General features: G+C 37.9%; 1 protein-coding gene across 6 annotated transcripts in view; it reads left to right on the top strand.

Moving 5' to 3' along the window:
- GXYLT1 (glucoside xylosyltransferase 1) overlaps window positions 1–13,655 on the top strand; it is a 55,259-nt gene extending 41,604 nt beyond the window's left edge. Inside the window, exons 8-9 of one of the 6 annotated variants that reach the window (XM_082349413.1) lie at window positions 3,754–3,911; window positions 9,770–13,654. In XM_082349413.1, coding sequence (XP_082205539.1) covers window positions 3,754–3,911; window positions 9,770–9,788 — 177 coding nt within the window. In that variant the 3' untranslated portion in view covers window positions 9,789–13,654. Of the gene's footprint in view, window positions 1–1,762; window positions 1,898–3,753; window positions 3,912–6,948; window positions 9,615–9,769 lie in introns of those variants that run through there. The other 5 variants (XM_082349416.1, XM_082349414.1, XM_082349415.1 and 2 more) reach the window with 5 other exon arrangements.
- Window positions 13,656–20,704: the final 7,049 nt, after the last annotated feature.

Raw genomic sequence — 20,704 nt, 5'->3', positions numbered from 1 at the left:
CATTGTAGGCTACAGTTTTAGTGTTTTTGCTAAGTTTCTTGTCCTATAAACCTGAGAGAGAAGGTTTCTGAATAATCAGTTTATCATGATACAGCTACACTCACTGAAGAATTATAAAATTTAGTGATGTTCATTTTCATGTAGCCGACCTTGTATGCCTTCAGAAATCAATATCGTATTTTAATAATGCTTTATCATGGGTTGTCAAGAGGTGATAAAAATGACAAAAGGTACATTTGCGGTTCTGAGACTTTGCAGGGTAGAAAAGAAATGCACTCCTAGAAAAATGTGATTTCTTTGTTGCCTTTGATCATTTAAAAAAAACATTATTAAGGAATTAAATCTTACTAGTTTTATTTGATCTTTTCTGATCGTCTATAAATATATACTTTAAAAAAATTGAGTATTGGTTTTAAGCTGATTAATTACACTTGATTTTTAAAAAATAAATCTTATTTTAAAAACTATTTCAAATACCGAAGTAATTAAAGATTAATGTTTGTTTTGGGTCCATATTAATAGCCATATTAGCCATTTTTCAGCTTAATGAAGTTAATCAGTCTTTTTTGGTACTCTTGGTTAGTGTTTTTATCTTCCCTTATCTATAATTCAGTGAGAAGCGTAATTTAAAAGAATTGCAGTTTAGACAAGGGCATTTATGCAAGTTTCAGACAGAAGCTTAGTCATAGCCATCGAATGCTGTGAACAATAAGGACGTGAACCATTTTTAAAATGTAAATTGCCAGCAAATCAGTTTTTACAGCGCATACATAGTTGTTAAATATTAGTTGCTGAGTGAATAAAAATACTAAGATTAAAAATTGCAGATTCGCAATGGGAACAGAACATTTTATTGCTCTGTAAAATATTTTCTGCTTCTTGTATTTCGTTTGAATTATTAGATTTCTTGGTGTTTCTGTGTTACCTTTGATTTACTTCACACCCTTCTTCTATTTGCATAAGATGCAATAGATTTGCAGAGATGCAAGGGATTCTCGACCATTTCCCTCCTGCACCACCTTCTTGTGCATAGTTGGCACTCAGTATTTGTCGGATTGAACTGCCTGCCATTCTACCATACTTTTAAAACATGTTCTGTTTTTTGAAAATGCCTTTAATTTTCTACTTGTCATCATAGCCTCACTGTTTATTCACTGCCTTCAACTGACAGTCTTAGATATAAAACATGACCTTGCTAAAAGTTTGTATGCTGGGTACGGTGCCAGTGAAGAGGGAGGGAGTGATTAACTGTGTCAGGAGAGCTTCCCAGAGGAGCTGCCATTGGGCTGAACTGGAAGGATGAGTACCAGGCAGGCAGGAATGGTGCAGACCAGTCAAGTGTAGCACTCGGTTTGGGAAGAGGCGCACAGTCAGGTAAGGGCACATGTGGCCTCTGGGAAAGGGAACGTCTGGATGTGCGTTCCATGCTGCACAACTCCTGGACGCTGCAGAGTCTGTGGCTGGTGGAGGGCGTGACTTCCGGCTGTGTACGTACAGGTAGACATCTGGGTGATTTATCACCTTCTCCCGTAAAGGTCAAATTACTTGTGTTGTATGTTGGACTAAAAGAGCTCTAATTCATGAGGCACTATTTTTATTTAGGGAAAATACTCATCAAAAGACTTTCCCAGTGAAGAAAAAAGAAAGGTAACCACAAACACTGGGATTTAAATCACATGAAAATGGATGAACTGAATCTCAAGTGTTCCTGGGAGTTTACTTTTAAACACCTTTGTAATGTTTTCATTTTTTGTCATTGTAGAGTAAGAAAAAGACCACAGTTTGCTCTTCCCATTATTACTCGCCTCTCAGCCACAGTTGTCCAAGTATGTTGTTTATACACAGTGAAATGTAACTTGACAGTATCACTTAATACAGGTGTTAAACCTTGAAGAAGGTAAGGTAAACCTGACCTTCTTCAGCATAACCCCAGACAAATGTAGACATGTCTCTATACAGCACAGCACAGTTTCCCACTGTTAACTGAGCTGCATCTTTTAACAGAGTTTTTGAAACTGACTTGGCACAGTTGCGTTTGCTGTTTTGGATAAGCAGTGCTGTGTGGTTGTAAAGCTGTTGACTTTTTTTTTTAACATCTTTATTGGAGTATAATTGCTTTACAAGGGTGTGTTAGTTTCTGCTTTATAACAAAGTGAATCAGCTATACATATACATATATACCCATATCTCCTCCCTCTTGCATCTCCCTCCCTCCCACCCTCCCTGTCCCACCCCTTTAGGTGGTCACAAAGCACCGAGCTGATCTGCCTGTGCTATGCGGCTGCTTCCCACTAGCTATCGATTTCTTTTGCATCTGAGGTGGACTCCTGGCTTAGCTTTGTAACTGGGAAGATTCTCCCCCTGCCTTAAGTTGCTTCTTTGTAAATAGTGATGTCCTATTTCATGAAGTTGGTATGAGGCTTAAGTGCATTAATGCATATAAAGCTCTTAGAACAATGCCTGGCATGTAGGAAGTGCCCTCTTTTAACCAGTCCAGCTTTCAACAGTCTCTCCTAGATCCCTGTGTGCTAGCTGTGGTTATTTTCGTTACGTTCTTCCCAGTTAAGCCTCTCCTCTTTTTTTTTTTTTTTGGTTTTCAAAAATACTTCAAGATATTTATCTTCAGTATATGGAATTAGGTTTGAAAAATCACCCCAAGAGTGAAGGTTTCATGCAGTTAATGCTCATAGTTTTCTTGCACTAGAGACACCCAGGTTTAGGATCTCTTGGCAGCTCTACACATCCATGTTCTAAATTAGCATCTACGTTCAGCCTGTTCTCCCTAGATGGGCTGTGGCTTCCTACAGACTCACTAATTGTGATTCAAATGGTGCTTTTATTTCCTCTCCCTCAGTGGCAGCATAGTGAACCTCAGGTCATATGCAGCCCTCCTAGATTTCAGGTTCTGAATTTCCTTCAGAATTTTGCATTTTTCACTGACTTCAAACTTTTCCCGTAAAATATTCTATTTTCAAGCCCCGTCAGTCTTTCTGATTGTAGTTGCAAATACTAAGTCAAAAAATGTACCTGGTTGAAAATACTAAGCTCACAGGTTATTTGCACTTAACTATTACAGCAGTGTTTTCCAAAATATATTCCTTGTGATATTAATATATTTTATGGTGAAAAGGATTCTGGTAAAAAGTATATGTTGGAATTAGTGGGCCAAACAATACCCAACAGATGTATTTTCTGTTTTTATAGTTTTTCATGTGCCACTGTGAATCCCCCCAAGAGTGCATGGTATTTAGCAGTTCTCAAACATATCTATCCTTGGGATCCCTTCGTGCAGTTAGGGTTCTGTGGGAAGCACTGACCTGTGCTGTCATTCTGCATTCCTCCCACTCCGTGCCTCCATCTCACTCCTTTCCAGTCCAGCCTCACCAGTGTTATCAGAGTGATTCTTGGCTCTTATTAGTCTCTCTCAGACACCTCGAGCTTTTGGTTGTCACCTCACACCTGTCAGTATCTCTGGTCTTCTCTGTCCTTGACCGTGTTCTTGCCTTGGCCTGGAGTGCGCTGCCTCCACGCTCCTCTCTGAAGGGCTCTCCCCAGTACCCCCAGTGAGTCACCCGTACTCTCTCCCTCCTGTGAGATCGTAGTCTGTTTAACTCATTGAAATTATTTGTTTTGGGCACATGCTGTCTGTGAGACTTTAAATGGAGATCGTCAACGTAAAGTTGATTGAAGAAGTTGTTGGGAATAGAGTTAAATTTATATATATATCTTTGTCTTTTTATTTTCTTTCTCTAGTGTTCTTTTGAAGATGACAACATCCATTCTTTATTAAAGCCTTTAGAACTGGAACTACAAAAGACAGTGCATACATACTGTGGAAAAATTTACAAAATATTTATCAAACAGCTGACAAAAAGCATACAGGATCGTTATGATAGACCACCAAAGGAAAGGTGATTCTTGGTGACCGCTAAATCAAATGAATTAAAACAACAAAATATCAGAGGATATGTGTGAAGGAATAGTCTTAGATGAAGTGTGCAGGAAGGAATTATTCATCTTCAGAATAATTTTTTTTTTCCCGAAGAAGTTAAATGAGCAGTATTTTCATGTAATGAAGAATAAGTTGAAGTCTTGGACCCCAACAAGAAGATATTTTTGATTTCTGATGTTTTGTAATGCTATTTGCTATCATTCTAGTACTGATGAAGATATTATTGAATGGTTATAGCCTACAGACTTTGTTTGACTGTTACTCTCAAGTGGGTAAGAGCAGTAGGGATGTATGGTTGGAGAAAAATGTACCTCATACACAGTGGAAACACTCAAACTGTGAGTATAGCAATAATTTTACGTCAGCACTAACCTCACTTTAAATGTGTGAGAAAAGAAAGTTGTTTACAGGAGCAGAAAATGTTCTGTTTCTAAAGAAATGTGATGTAACTGATGTCACTATCGACAATCTATGTGTGCCTTTATACATTTCATCTCTGTTTTAAAATATTTTTGTGACAATCATGCTTAAAATTATTTTTAGTTTATAAGTAAACTGCACATTTAAAATTGAGAGGGAAAACTGAAAGTTTTGGATATTAGTCTCTGTGTGTATTTGTGAAACGTAGAATTTTCATTTGTATGTGCTTAACTGTCTTGCCCAAAGTCATATCTAAGATTATTAATTAGGTATTTTAGGAAATTTTTTATCACTTTAAATGAAAATTTTCAGCTTTACTGGGCATTCTGGACACAATAAATATACTGATAATAAAATGAGAACCTAACCAGTGTACTTATATGATGGTGGAAAATGTGATGGACCAAAATGCATAAGCTATGTACTTCCTGTGAGCAGCCATTATAGTTACAGTGGAGCAGAAAAAAAGTGGTCCACTTAAACCTTTTTCCTTCTACCTCAAAATGGCTTTGCAAGATATTTTTGAAGAAGCAAATATACGTATAGAGCCTTACTTTAAGTAAGTTAGACAACTTTCATGGATGATTGGCTTCAGAAGATGGTCACGTCTGATTATAGCAAAACTAGTTTTGATTTGGTTGATGTGCATGTCCTCCTTCTTTGAATATCACTTAAGACAGTTATCTTTTTTTTTAATCTTGGCAATAAGAAAATATTACTTCTCTTAGTGTTTTTGACCTGTCTTCTGTAGCTGTAGATTCTGAGTACTTAGCATGTACTGTGCCGGGGCACACGTCTTATTTTGCCAAGTACTGTACGGTTAACTTCTTTTCCTCCTTTTGACATTTTAACGCTTAAATAGAGAAGAGAAAATCATGAAGGAAGACTATCACCTTTGTGAAAATAGTGGTGATTGGCTTTATGAAGACACAGCGCCCTCTGTGGAGACGTGGAAGACGGTCCTCGGTCTTTGCAGTTCAGTCAGGGACAAATTGAGAGAGGAAGGTGTAAGAAAGGCAGGTTAGAAGCTGATGGCCAGCCCAGCACTCTTGGACAGAAGCGTTCAGAGAGCACAGTCTGTGCGTCCCTGGCAGAGCACCGTGGTGACTGTGAGAACTTGTGAACTTGTTGAAGTTGATTTGCTAAATAAAAAATGAGGTCCCTAAAATTTTGAAGTTTGGAGGGTATAGGATCATTTTTAATGGTCCCCAGATGAGACCATTGGCGGTCTGGCTACATTAGACTCTTGTGGGGACCTTGCTGAGGATGGATTCCTGGGCCTCACCTTTGGTGACTCTGGTACCCCATGTCTAGATGGGTCTGCACATTACACAGAAGTAGAGAGAATTGTACAGTGGTACTCCTTGTCCAGATCAAACACGTCAGTATCTTACCACATTTGTGTCATCTGTCCCTTTTTCCTTTGCTGAAGTATCTTAAAGAAAATGCCAGGTATCATGTTATTTCACCTCTGTGAACACTTCGGTAACTATAGTGACATCATATCTGCTTTGGCTTCGGTTAATATCCAGTTCTTAGGCAGATTTCCCTTATTGACTACAATGTTAGAGTGCAAAAATAAGTCACATTATGATTCTATTTTTAATAAGCACCTCAGATGATTTTGGTGTCAGTTAGTTTGGGAACCCCTGGAAATCATTTTGCCAACTTGAAGGTTGAAGTTAGGACCACAATTCTCGGCACAGTTGGTGGATTATAAATGTGATTCTGAAACGTTAGCCGAAGTACTTGGGGTTATTGACAAGATACAAATTTATATTAGGAAGTTGCTTAGATTTAATTTCCTTAGTGAACAGAGACTCTTAGCCCCATAGGCTCTAGTATGATTGGGGCTGGGTAGAGTGTGGTCATAGTTTCACTGGACTGTATGCTGTGGTCTCACGCCTGTTGTACCTATTTACACTGTTACACACTCTACATTGTGGATCAGTTGGAAGGTTCTTCATGTGGTTTATTCAGACCTGACCTAATTGAGCATTTTACCATAAATTGGGTTATGGCGAAAACTCTCCACTTAGGGACTGTGTTTACCTAAAAGTTAGGATATCACAAAAAGTCCTTAAAAATATTTAATATAAATATTAAAATGAGTTTTCTGAGTTATCTTTAGATAAGGTAACTTGTTCCTTGAGAAGTCTCAAGAAATGCAGTTCTCAGCATTAATGAAGTTAAATTCTACAACAGCTTAGAGAACGTTTTATATTTCTTTCCATAAGACGGTGTATCTATGCAGTTTATACGAATTACATTCTATATTCTTTGAGTCTATGTGTTAGAACAATTCTGACCTCAGAACTATCTCTGGGCTGCAGTATTACCAAAGTGGAATGACTTTATAATGTAGCCAACCCTCATTTATATGAAGTAGCCATCTTAGAGGAACTTGGAAAACCTTTAGAAAATATATATTGTGATTTACATTTTAAGAAAATACATACTTTTTTTTCCCCATGAAGAGTAGTTCATAATGTATACGGTAACCCACTTATCTTTGGACACTTCAGAGCCTGAAACAATACTACTGCTTACTCACTGCTCTCTCATCTTGCCTCCAGTCAGATGTTATTGGTGTAATGGAAAGAAAACCAGACTGTGAACTAGATCTGGATTCTCTTCTTGGTTAGGGACCCGAGGCATATCATTTAACCTTCTCTGTGCCATAAGTCTGTGAACAATCAATATGCCTTTCCCACCTCATAAGACTCAGAAGTCATGAAGTTGAGACCCAGAAGAGAGAATGGATTTGCTCCATGGCTTGTATCATGCCACACCAGCATTACTGTTGAAGTTCTGTGTTGCTCTGTTGTCTCCTGAACAGATCATTCTGTTTTAGGCTGAATGTTTTTTGACGTGTTTTATATCTCCGGTATGAATGTGCTTAGATTATGTAAGGAAGAATTTTTAAGGAAGAGAAAGCAAAGGAAAGAATGATGATAAAGGAATGATCAAAGGAAGAAGGAAAAGAGAGGAAGTGAGAAAAGTGAGGAAAGAGAAGGGAGTAAGAGTGAGAATGGCCAAAGGCAGAGTGCAGGAAGCGAGGGGATGAGAGCGGGGAAATTGAGAAGTGGAGGTAGAGGGCGGAGGTGTGGGAACAGTCACTTTCTGAGTTGCAGCACCGCAGCCTGTACCACCGTCTGCTTGCTTTCCTCTGTTCCAGTTCACGAGGCCCTCTGGGCTCAGGAATCGTGCCGGCTTTCATGGAATGGGCAGCCAGCCTACCTTTGTTTGATTTGTTGGTCCTGAAGTCTTTTCCCAGTCACTTTACGCACTGATCATTTAGTGCTGTGATTCAACATTGTATTTTTTTTTTTTTTGGTTTTTTTTTTTGTTAATTGGATCCAAGTTTGTGAGCTAAGACCCGTCGAAACACGATGACAAATATCTTCCTTTTTAACATCCTTTTAGTCTTCCCAGAGGCTGGATTATGCAGGACTGACCACATAGATAACACAGGAGGAGGGGATGGCCGTATCAGATCTGAAGGGGGCCCAGGAATCTGTCACAGTGGTTCTCCCAGATGATACTGATAAGAAGCCAGACTTGGGAACCACTGCCCTGCCTTGAATGAATGGCAGCTTAAACAGTACATCACATCTCTTGATTCCTCAGTAGGCATACTTCCAGTTGAAGTGTTAGGAATGGATTAAAGAGAACAGGAGACAGCAGGAGTACATTAAATGGAAAAACCTTAAAAGAAAGTATTCAGTGTCTTCTTTTTCAGAAGTTTATCTTGTAAGTAATAAACACCTTAGTGTTAATCAGTAGTGATTTAGCGAGACCACTGATTTTTTTTTTTTTTAAATAACTTTTCGTTCCTTAGAGTAAAATAGAGAAGAAAAGTAGGGAAGCAGTATGTCAGGTGTGGGGCCAGTTATCATTTTATTAAATGTAATTTCAAGCATCTTAAACAATTGCCTTATTGCATTTTAATATTTAATAAAAGTAGATTAAATAATGATTAGTACTGTAACAGTTATCCTTTTATACATTGCCAAAGGAACCCTTTTTTGCCTGTTAAAGTCTGGCTAAACTGTCCTGATGTTCGTCGTTTCTTAATTCATTGAACATGAAACTAGATTTTTAAAACTAAATTATATAAACTTAAGGCAGGTGTAAAAGGTGATGCAAGAATTTTTTTTAACTAAAAATGAATATGATGTTAATCCAGGTATCTAGCAATTACAGAATTATGAGAACATGGAATAGCATATTGGACTAGGCAATTTAAAACTGATTACAAGTCGATGTCAAACTTCTAAATGGAAAATATCTATTGTCACCTCATCTCTACCAATTAATTCCAAATGTCTAATGGGTTTGTTTCTTAAGAATTTTCTATAAACCCAGTTTTCAAACAAAAGAGAACCTTTGAAAAGATACGGAGAGAAAAAGAAAGGAAAATTTCTGTCACTTCTAATGCTGTGAATGTTATTTGGAGGGTCTGTGGTCAGGCATTTTAATGCCAAACTTAGACCTGATGTGGAGCCGCTGATTATGTGTAATTAACGTATATAATCTGAATTTGTGAGCATATTCAAACACACATCATCATAGCAACTCCTTGTAAAAACTGAAGAAAAGCAACAGTGTACCTTTCATTTAAAATGTAAGTTGACTTTGACTATGATGGAAAATAGCTGTTTTCAACCTGTGTATAAAATCTCTTCAGGGAATATTGGAATGTTATGCAAAAATAATTCAGGGCTTGTAGCGTAGCTGTAAACTGTGTCATCCATTGCATCACATCCATTGTTGTCAGTATCTGAGAGCTGGGCCAGTGGCTTTTGATGGATGTTGTAACAGAAGATTTATGAAGGAGGTGGTGGTTTGTACTTGCTCCTGAAGTCAGAAACTGGAAGGTGTTTCCATTTATCACAAGCATTTTGCATAAATATGTTAATATTTTGAGTAGTAATGATTCTAAAGCTGCAGAAAGGCATTTTGGTGTACTGTGTTACACAGAGAGTACTACTCTTAAATTGATTTTTACCTGAAAATATGATGGTTTTAGGATAATTTGGATATCTTCCTCCAAGTATTTTGTGTATCTTGACATTTATTAAAGGGAGGGTGAGTATAAGATTATAGATTGGGATGTAACCTGAGAATAATGGAAAGTTGCTCTGTTCTGTTTTGGGGGGATTCAAATCATCTTTTTCTTGAGAAACTTTGTGTTGTTCTTACTAAAGAAACATCTACTCAATAAATATCTAATCTCTTCTAGTGATGTGTCTGAATTATTCTAGCAGTCAGAAGCAATTTTGGAATCTTTAGGCTTGGGAAGCTTGATAACTAAAAGTCAGGGCAGTTCCTGGACTGACTAATTCGGCAACTGGACAATGTCATCAGAAACCTAGGTACCTTTTGTCTTTACAGTACCGTTCTCACCATGTGAGCTGTGTCTCCCCCGACGGCCCCCAAGTGACAGCCAGCATTCTGCATCTCAAATGACAACCAGAGGCAAAAATATATCTTTTTATAAGAGGAAGGTGCCACCTGTCTCCATCCACTTGCTCTCATAGCCATAGCAATATCTGTGTCCAAAACAATTACTTTGCAAAGAATAAAACTTCAATGGTTGGCTCAGACCATGATTTGCCCCAAACTTAAATATAGCCTCCCTTGAAGAATGGCTACTCACAGGAAAGGAAATAACATCAGGGTTCTGCTAGAAGTCTGTGGGGTAGAAGGGTAGGGGCTTAGAAGATAGCTATCGGGTAGGCAACAGACCTAGATGATTTTACTGGCCCAAGTATTTCTTCTTCTTCTTCTTGTTTTTGGCTGCACTAGGTCTTCATTGCTGCACGTGGGCTTTCTCTAGTTGTGGTGAGCGGGAGCTACTCTTCATTGCGGTGTGCAGGCCTCTCATTGCAGTGGCTTCTCTTGTTGCGGAGTACGGGCTCTAGGGCTCGGGGGCTTCAGTAGTCGTGGCATGCGGGCTCAGTAGTTGTGGCTCACGGGCTCTAGAGCACAGGCTCAGTAGTTGTGGCACACAGGCTTAGTTGCTCCGCAGCATGTGGGATCTTCCCGGACCAGGGATCGAACCCGTGTCCCCTGCATTGGCAGGCGGATTCTTAACCACTGCGCCACCAGAGAAGTCCCCAAGTATTTCTTAAACTACCCAGAGGATCAAATTTCAGATCTAGAGAAGAGTACCTTTTCTGTGCCAGGGTGTAATTGCGCTTTAACAGGTCTCTGTAATGTTATGATCCAACAGTTCTCAGTTTTATGTATTTTATTATTTATACAATGGTTTTCTGGTTACAGTGATAGCATGAAGGGTTTTAAAAGATTATTGAGGTGATGACTACTTCCAAGAGAGTTTAAAAGTTCTTCTAAATTTATGTTGAGAAATGTATTAATAGTTATTAGCAACCTTTATCATATTTTTAATCATTTATAAGTTACAAAATGCCCTCATTGAAAAACATTCAAACAATACTGAAGAATTAAAAGTATATGAAGTAAAAAGTAAAAGACTCCTAACAATCCACCCCTAAGAGCATTTGGTGTGTATCCTCCCTGTCTTGCTACGCACATGTACACACAGTGTACCCACGCACGGGCTTGGTTCCACAATGGCTTCTACAGCTTGCCTTATTTCACACAGTATATTATGATATCTTTCCTTGTCGATACATTAGCTCTACCTCGTTTTTTAGCTGCGTATTATGTCATAGTAGGGTACTTAAGTAGAGATTAGCGTATGGACTTCTGAAGTATGAAAGCCTAAGTAATGAGTTTTAACTTGTTAGGGGAAATAGTCGTTAACTACTTCTACCATTTTTCTAGTTGTAATTTAAGGTGCATTAAATCGTGAATAAACTGTAGTGTACCTTAAAAATCAAAGTAAATGTCAGATTATTAAAATTTTTAAAAATTAAATGGGAAGTTTTTGTAAGTAATAATATAAATAATATGTAATGTAATAAATACATAATAATAAAATAACAATAGTTACATTTCTGTGAGACTGGCATGTCTGAATATTGTTACTTCAGGGTTCTTTTACCTTTCCATTCTTTCTTTTTTAAAAATACATTTTGAATAGTATTAAAATACATTTGAATAGCTCTAAAAAATTTATTTGTAGAAATTAACAAAATTTGACCCTCAATTTTACCTGTGCTTTACCTACTGTTCTTTAGCATTTAAAATATTTTAAGTGGGCCATTTAACTGGTTAAAAGAGGTTTTTAATCTATTAGAACAGTGCTATCTGACAGTAATATAATGCAAACACTTTAATTTTAAATTTTCTAGTAGCCACATTAAAAGCAGTAAAAAGCACTTGCAATTAATTTTAATAGTACATTTTACTTAATTCAATATATCCAAAATATTCTCATGTGGGCATGTAGTGAATATAAAAATGTTAGCAAGATCATATTTTTTCCATAGTGTACTAAGCCTGTATTTTTCACATACAGCACATCTCAATTCAAATTTGCTACATTTCAAGTGGCCACTTGTGGCTCATGGTTAACATCTTGGACAGCACAGCTCTATAGAGTATAAACTCTGGAGGCAAAAGTCATTTCTGTTTTTTCAGTGGTATCTGTCACTGTGACTGTACATGGTAGACGCACAGATTTGCTCAGTGAATTTTAGTTGAGGGATGTTTTATAAAACTGTGGAAGTTTTTTGTTTTTTGTAAATTTGGAAAAGAGTTTGAACTCTGGCCATTTTATTTATAAAGACATAAAGTAAAATTCTGTTCCCAAAAAATGTATACCCTCGTTGATAGTGAAAGAAATTAAACCAGAAGAGGTGAAAATCCTTTAATGAAAGTGTGTGTGTGTGTGTGTGTGTGTGTGAGAGAGAGAGAATGAGAGGAAGCTCCATGCCAGCAAGGTTATGGTGAAGGTACTACACAACTTCAGATGATAGTGAAGTCATATGATTCACATACCCTCAGAGCCCACTTTTTGGATCATTGATTACTCATGCACAAACATTGATCTCAAATCTGTAATAAACCTGAGTCTGCTCCCATAGATTCTGGCTTCCCCACGTTGCTACACCTCCCGTCTAAAGCCAGTCCCTTCATTTTGCACTAGATTTGTAACGGGCGGGGCGGGTTAGCTGTTAGCGCACACGGTGGTTACTCGCAGTGGTCCTCGCGACAGAGAGTGCAGTGAGAGGCGGATCGTGGCCTTCTCTCCGGGGCTCCCCAGGCCCTGCGGCCTCGGGCTGGTGGCTGAGCTGGGAGCCCCAGGGACAGGCTGGGGGTGTGTCCTGCAGAGCTCCAGAGCCCTGGCTAGGGCCGCCCACTGGCTGGGCTTAGGCCTTGAAGCAGCAGTGAACCTCTCCCCCATTCCCACCTCTGCGGCCTGATGCCGGCGGCTGTCTCCATGGGTCGCAGACCTCGGGACCCGGCCCCTGTTTGGGTGGCCTGAGGAGCCTGAGGGCCGGCTGGCTCCTGGGCACCTGGCTCCTTCAGTGATGACGGCTGGGCATGGTCTGGGGACCTGGCACTGAGGGCCCCTCCAGCTGAGATCTGCCTGCTTAGCTGCGCCTGGGCGCCGGCAGGAAGACCCAGACTGGGTGCGGGACGAATGCTCTCAGGCAGGGTGACCGGCCTGCGCAGGGACCCCCCTCCTCTTAGCCAGGGCCTGGACCTCGGAGGGCTAAAGTTAAGCCTTGGGACCTTGCCCTTTCTTGTCAGAACTGAGAATAACATTTGTTTTGGTGGAGGTTTACAGGAACATCGTGACCTGACCTCAAGAACAAAGGATCCGACACCAAGAAGTTTACAACAACTAACCACGCCCCTCCCTCACCTTTCCTATAAAAGGACTTTGTTGAAAGCTTTTGAGGAGTTGGGGGAGGTACGGGGGTAAGGGGGTTAAGGCATGAGCCACCCATTCTCCTTGCATGACCCTGCAATAAACCTTTCTCTGCTCTAAACTCTGACATTTTGGTATTGTTTCACCTCACTGTGTGTCGGGCACACACACTTGCATTCGGTAACAGATTCTGTCCTCTCTTGTGTAACTCAAGAACAATGTTCCACCAATTCTTCCCGCTTTCTCTTTACCTTATAATTTTTTCCACTCTACTAGGTCATTCCCAGGAAAACTCCTTGAAAGGGTTGTCTGTATTCTCTGTCTCCAGTTCTCTTGTCAAGATCACCAATGACTTGTGTGTTCTTTTTTTAAAAATTATAGTTGATTTATAATATTGTATTAGTTTCAGGGTTCTATAAAAACATTGAATCACAGTGACTTGTGTTTTCTTCCTTCCTTCCTTCCTCCCTCCCTCTCTCCCTCTCTCCCTCTCTCCCTCTCTCCCTCTCTCCCTCGCTTGCTCGCTGCATGGCTTGCGGGATCTTCGTTCCCCAACCAGGGATGGAACCCAGGGCCTCAGCAGTGAAAGTGCCAAGTCCTAACCACTGAACTGCCGGGGAATTCCCAACTTGTGTGTTGTTAATTCCAATCTCCAATTGCTAATCCTCATCTTATTTGCCCTATTAGTAGCATGTGACAGAATTTGAAGAAGGACTCTCTTCATTGAAACATCTTCACCTGGCCTCCATTTCATTGTACTCTTTGTCTTCCTCTTTCCTCATTCAATACTTCTTTCAGGTTTCTGTCTGGCACTCCGTTTTCTTCCCACTTTCTTAATGCTAGAGTGTATCAGAGCCTCTCAGCAATCTCATCCATTCGATGCCTTTACAAACATGGACCGTGTCCCCAGTTTATATCATCAGTCAAGATGTCTGCTAAATTCCAGTCTCCTCTACTACTTATTTCTGCTTGTTATCTTTACTAGGATATCTAGTATTCATCCCAAACTTAACATTCCCAAAACAGAATTCTTGATTTTTTTTCTTAAACCTACTCTATTTAGAATCTTCTTTACTTAGATGATGACAAATCTATCCTTCTAGCTGCTCAGGCTAAAATCTTTGGCGTCGTTCTTTACTTTCCTCTTGTTCGTACACATGACACATCTAAGCCATTAAAAATACTATTGCATCAACTTTTAAATTAAATCCAGAATCCAACCACTCCTACCTACTTCTACTACACTTGTCTAGACCATCATTACCTCTTGTTTGAATTAATGCAACAGACTCCTAAATGGTGACCCTGTTGCCAGCAGCATCCAGCCACGGTCTATCCTTAAAATAGCAGCTAGACTGATCCTTTTCAAAAGATGAGTCATACCATGTCATGTCTCTGCTCATCACTCAGTGACACACCATTGACTCGTAGTAAAAGCCAAAGTCTTTAAGTGGCTACAAGACCTTACAGGATCTGCTAGCATTATTTCTCTAATTTTATTTAATACTCTTGCCTTGCTCACTCTTTTTCCACCACACTGGCATGCCCGACAAACTCCCAACTAGAAGATTTTGCACTGTTGTTTCCTTTCTCTGCAAATCTTCTCTTAAATATTTCCCTGGCCAACTTTTTCATCTCCTTCAAATCTTTGGTTAAATGTCAATTCCCAGTGAAACCTACCAGAAGAATAAGGGATGGCTGCAAATTTTTTGACACTCCTGTTGAGGGGAGAGTTTATTTCCCATCCTCTTCAATTAATAAGAATGGTTTGTGATGGCTTAGACCAGTAGAGTATGGCAGGCTTATCTTTGGGACTAACAGCTTCCACCTTGGAGTCTTAGAATCCTGAGTTTTCTTGTAAGAAGTCTGACTACCCTTCTGTAGAAACCACCTGGAGACATCCTGAGACTACATGGGGAGTGAGAGAAACTGAAGCCCAGCTGAAACTAGGCTTCCAGCATCCCTGCCAAGTCCAGGCATGTGTGTGAAGACATCTTGAACCCTCTTGGACCAGTGAAGTCATACTGAATCCTCCAGCCCAAACTTGCCACCAGTTGAAAACCACTGAGTAACTTCAGTTGACATCAGGTAGAACAGAAGCCCTGCCCAAATTCCTGACCCACAAAATCATATAATATAAAATGGTTGTTACTTGAAACCACTAAAGTTTTGGGGTAGTTTGTTACACAATGATAGACAACCAGAATACCTACACTGACTACCTATTTAAAGTTGCAATTTGTACCTGTCTCTACCTTGGTACTCTCAATTCTCCTTACTTTGTTCTATTTTTTTTTCTCCATAGTACTTATCACCTTAACATGTAATATATTTACTATGTTTATTATTTATTATCATTCTCTTCTTAGTCAATGACCCCTTCTCCCATTCACCAGAATATAAATGGGAATTTTTTTTTTCCGTTTTATTCATTGATACATGCCTGGCACATAGAAGTGTTCAATAAAGTCTTGTTGGATGAATGAGAAGTAATTTACACTTTATCACAGGATGTAGAGGATCTCATCAGAACTGTCCAAGAATGAGCAAGATAAAATTTAAAAAGTGGCATGGTAACTATGGGGTCATACTATAGGAAAAAAAAAAATCCAACCTAGAAGAAACTATATCCTAAAGAACAAATTTCCCTCAAGTGCTTCATACTAGGGAACAACTTATTAAGCTCATGAATTCATTAAGGTAAGCCTCAAAAATGAAATGATAAAACAATTAAATGAGATTTTAAAAAGAGATTATAGGTCTAAGAAACAAGTTGAGGATCAAAAGGATGTCATTAAAAGTTTGTTAAGTAAATTAGAAAGGAACAGAAAAGACAGTTGAAAATTAAATTGCTGACATAGAGGAAAGGTACAGTGAGTCAAGTGCCAATGAAAAAGAAAGATAGATGATCATAATTAGGAAAAATCCAAAAGGACCACAAACTAGAAATAGGGCATGAACACATGGAACAAGAAAGTTTCCTTGGAATGAAAACTGTAAAAGAATAATCAGCAGGTTAAAAGAGCACATCTTATTTCAGGAAATTTTGTTTCTGAGTACTAACAGATATATTCTAAGTAATTGTAAAATTTCAAAAATAAAGACAGATTTCTTCAGATAAATCTTTTCTTGTTAGAAAAAGCAAATCATACTCCTAGGCACCCCCCCGCCAATAAAAAAGAATGAAAAAAGAAAAATCAAGCTATTTTTAGATTTCTGGAGAGCAACATTCAACAGACAGGAAATGTCTACAAGGTTTTGAATGAAAGAAAATGACTCTAACATTTATAACAAAGAAGATCTCATTCAAATATAAAGGCAAAATGCATATATTCTCAAACATGCATGAACTCAAAAGATGGTAAACCCTTGAGCTGTTATTGAAAAACCTACTCATAACTGAAAGCAGACAACTAACTGATGAATCAATACAGAGACCTCAGCAGTGGAGACGCCATGATAAAAGAATTTACAATAAACAGTGAAGCATTCACTTATGGGGCTAATTGGAAATAGTGGGGATATTACGATAACATATCTGAATCTAATCTAATAATGTAATCCACAAAAAATTGGGAGGTGGAAAGCAAGGAGGGTATATAAAGTGTTAAGCCTTTACTAGTTTAAAAATGTATTAGGATATCAACCTCATTTAAAAATTTTTATTTATTTTAAAGTTTTAATCACAAAATTAGATGAATCACAATCCTTGGTGCAAGATATGCTCTTAGTTTTTGTCTATTTGTAATCTTTCATTCATTCCTTCATAACATGCATGGTATAACCCTATTTCATAAAAGTATTTCTACTTATCATTCCACCCATATATATGTAGAGAAAGATCCATGAAATGATGTTCACCTGATGGTGATAGTTATGTGGATGGTGGAGTTTGAGGTGATGATAGTTTTGTTAACTTTTTGCTGAGAAGTATAAGAGAAATTAAGGAGCCAGGTGCTGGGGGTTGGGGGACTGAGACAGCAGCTCTGCCTCTTAATAACTGTAATTTTGAGCAAGTTAATAAATTTTAAGTTTCTGCATCTATAAAATGCATACAGTAATAGTCCTACTTCATCAAGCCATTGTGAGGATTAAATGAGTTAATATCCACAAAGTACTTAAAATAATGTTGACATATAAAGAGGTCTCAATAAATGTTAACTTTGTTTTTTTAACTGCCTTTCCTCCTACTAGTCTTCTTCATGCTAGACATTCCTTAAAATAAGCATGTACCATTTTTATATAAACAAAATTATTAAAATACAGACCAAAATCTTGATGTTTGGTTTAAAAAAAAAAAACTAGCTTCATGTTCTCTGTGAGAAATATATCTGGTAATTTTAGCAACAAAATGATAATGTAATTGTTGGAAAAATGCCCGTGTCATTAGAGGATGTAATATTTCTTTATAGAAAAGGATGTGAAATTTATGGATTTGTTTAGACAAGGCAGGAGATGACACAGAAAGCTGCCTTATGGTGGTATGGGCTATTTAGTCTCCAGTAATTTCCCTGGGACATACAGTTGTGGATGTAAGTAGCTGCACTGCATAAGGATTCTGACAGATCTTATCTTGTCATTCTCACAGGATTTTCATCTCCTTCTTTTCCCCACCTCTGCCTATTCCCTCCTATCCTTACTGTTCTAGAAACTCAAACTCTGTGCCTTCTCACTCAGCAGAGACAAAATAATCCCACAATATTTCTGAGTGCTTACGATGAAAATGGGTGAATTTAAGGGCCATTTCCCGGCAGGCCTAGCACCGTTTGAAAGAGTTAGTCTTCTGACACTTTGAGGTTAATCCTGCAATACCTAAGCAAAGTGACAAAGGAAGAAGGAAAATAAGGAATGGGGAAAGGCATAGAAGAAAAATTTTAAAAAGAAATCAAATGTAATATTATCAGAAAGAGTAAAATCAAGATCCAAAGTTTAAAATGGGACAAAGAAGTTTTTTTTTTAATTTCATATAGTAGTCTACCAAAATATACACTAATTATTATGCATCAAACATCATAGAAGATGTTTACATATAGCAAAATCTTCCAGAAATATATGACATAGATAAAGCCACCATCATAGTATCAATCTTTAATAAACTTTCAGAATTTGTGCATCAAGAAGACCAAAAATATCAGATGTTTTTACAGGATTTAAATAACACAATAAATAAAAACCATGTTATATATATCCATGTCATATACATTTTTTTAGAACTTAATAACCTGCAAAGAAAACCTTCCTAAGCTTGTGTATTAGGTTGGATTACCTGAGATGAGATTTGACTACAAGTGACAGAAACCAAAAATAATGATGACCTAAAGAAGATAGAAGCTTATTTCTCTCTCACATAAATGTGGATTGTCAAGGCTAATTTGGAACATCAGGAACTCAGCCTCCCTCTTGGCTGCTTCTTTGTCGTTCCCAATAAATGATTTCTAACAATGGTAACAAAATGCCCTCTGGTTCCATCTAGCATGTCTGTTTTCTAGCTAGCGTGGATGAAGAAATGGTAGGAAAAGGGCCTGCTCCCAGATTTTAAGAAAACTTTTGGGGACTCCCTGATTTCAAATTATACTACAAAGCTTCAGTAATCAGTACGGTATGGTACTGGCACAAAAACAGACACATAGATCAATGAAACAGAATAGAGAGCCCAGACACGAACCCACACTTGTATGGTCGATTAAGCTATGACAGTGGAGGCAAGAATATACTATGGGAAACACAGCCTCTTCAATAAATTGTGTTGGGAAAACTGGACAGCTACATGCAGAAGAATGAAACTGGACTACTTTCTTATACCACATACAAAAAACAAAAACAAAAATGAAAGAAAAACAAAAAAACACCTCAAAATGGCTTAGGGACTTAAATGTAAGACATGAAACCATAAAACTTTTAGAAGAAAACATAGGCAGTAAGCTCTATGACATCATCGGTCTTAGCAATTTTTTTGGATATGTCTCCTCAGGCAAGGGAAATAACAGTAAAAACAAACAAATGGGATGACATCAAACTAAAAAGCTTTTTGCACAGTGAAGGAAACTATGAACAAAATGAAAAGGCTACCTACAGAATAGGAGAAGATATCTGCAAATGATGCATCCAATAAGGGGTTAATATCCAAAATATACAAATAATTCCCACAGCTCAATGTAAAAAAAAAAAAAACCAAACAACATGATTAGAAAATGGTCAGAGGACCTGAATAGATATTTTACCAAAGAAGACATACAAATGGCAAACAGACACATGAAAAGATGCTCAACACTGCTGATCATCAAGGAAATGCAAATTAAAACCACAATGAGATATCACCTCACACCTGTCAGAATGGCATCAAAAAGACAGCAAATAACAAGTGCTGACAAGGATGTGGGGAAAAAGGAACCCTCATGCACTGTTGGTAGGAATGCAAATTGGTATAGCCACTATGAAAACAGTATGAAGGTTCCTCAAATAATTAAAAATAGAACTGCCATTCAGTCCAGCAATTCTACTCCTGAGTATTTATCTGAAGTAAATGAAAACACTAATGTGAAAAGTTATATGCACGCCTGTGTTCATTGCAGCATTATTTACAATAGCCAAGGTATGGAAGCAACCTAAGTGCTTATCAATGGATGAATGGATAAAGAAGATGTTGTATATAATAATGGAATAGTATTTAGCTATAAAAAAGAATGAAATCTTGCCATTTGTGAAAACAGGGATGGACTTGGAGGGTATTATGCTATATACATAATAATAAGTCAGACAGAGAAAGATAAACACTGTATGATTTCACTTATACGTGGAATCTAAAAAACAAATGAAAAAATAAAACAAAAGGGGAAAAGAGTCATAGATACAGAGAACAAACATTTGGTTGCCAGTGAGGAGGTAGGTGGGGGATGAGAGAAATAGGTGAGGGGGAGAGCCTTAGAGGTACAAACTTTCAGTTACAAAATAAATGAGTCACAGGTATGAAATGTACAGCGTGGGGAATATAGTCAATAACTATGTAATATCTTTGTATGGACTACATAACTAGACTTATCATGGTGATCATTTTGAAACTTATAGAAACATCAAATAGCTATGTTGTGCACCAGGAACTAACATAGGGTTATAGGTCAATTATACTTAACAAACAACAAACAAACTCAGAGAAAGAGATTGGATTTGTGATTACCAGAGGCAGGTAGTAGGGGAAGGCGGAATTGGACGAAGACAGCCAAAAGGTACAAACTTCCAGTTACAGGACAAATAAGATCAAGCAATGTAATGTACAACATGATACACATAATTAACAGGGCTGTATGTTTTTTATGAAAGTTGTTAACAGAGTAAATCCTAAGAATTCTCATCATAAGAAAAAAAATTTTTTTCTTTTTATCTTGTATCTATATAAGATGATGCATGTTCACTAAACTTACTGTGGTAAGTTATCATTTCAGGATGTATATAAATCAAATCATTAGGCTGTACACCTTAAATGTATACAGTGGTATACAGTGGTGGTATCAATTATATCTCAATAG

The sequence above is a fragment of the Balaenoptera borealis genome (assembly GCF_965194805.1).
Source record: "Balaenoptera borealis genome assembly, chromosome: 13".
NCBI lineage: Eukaryota > Metazoa > Chordata > Mammalia > Artiodactyla > Balaenopteridae > Balaenoptera > Balaenoptera borealis.
The sequence above is the reverse complement of the archived record's forward strand: the minus strand, read 5'-3'. Positions and strand labels throughout refer to the sequence as shown.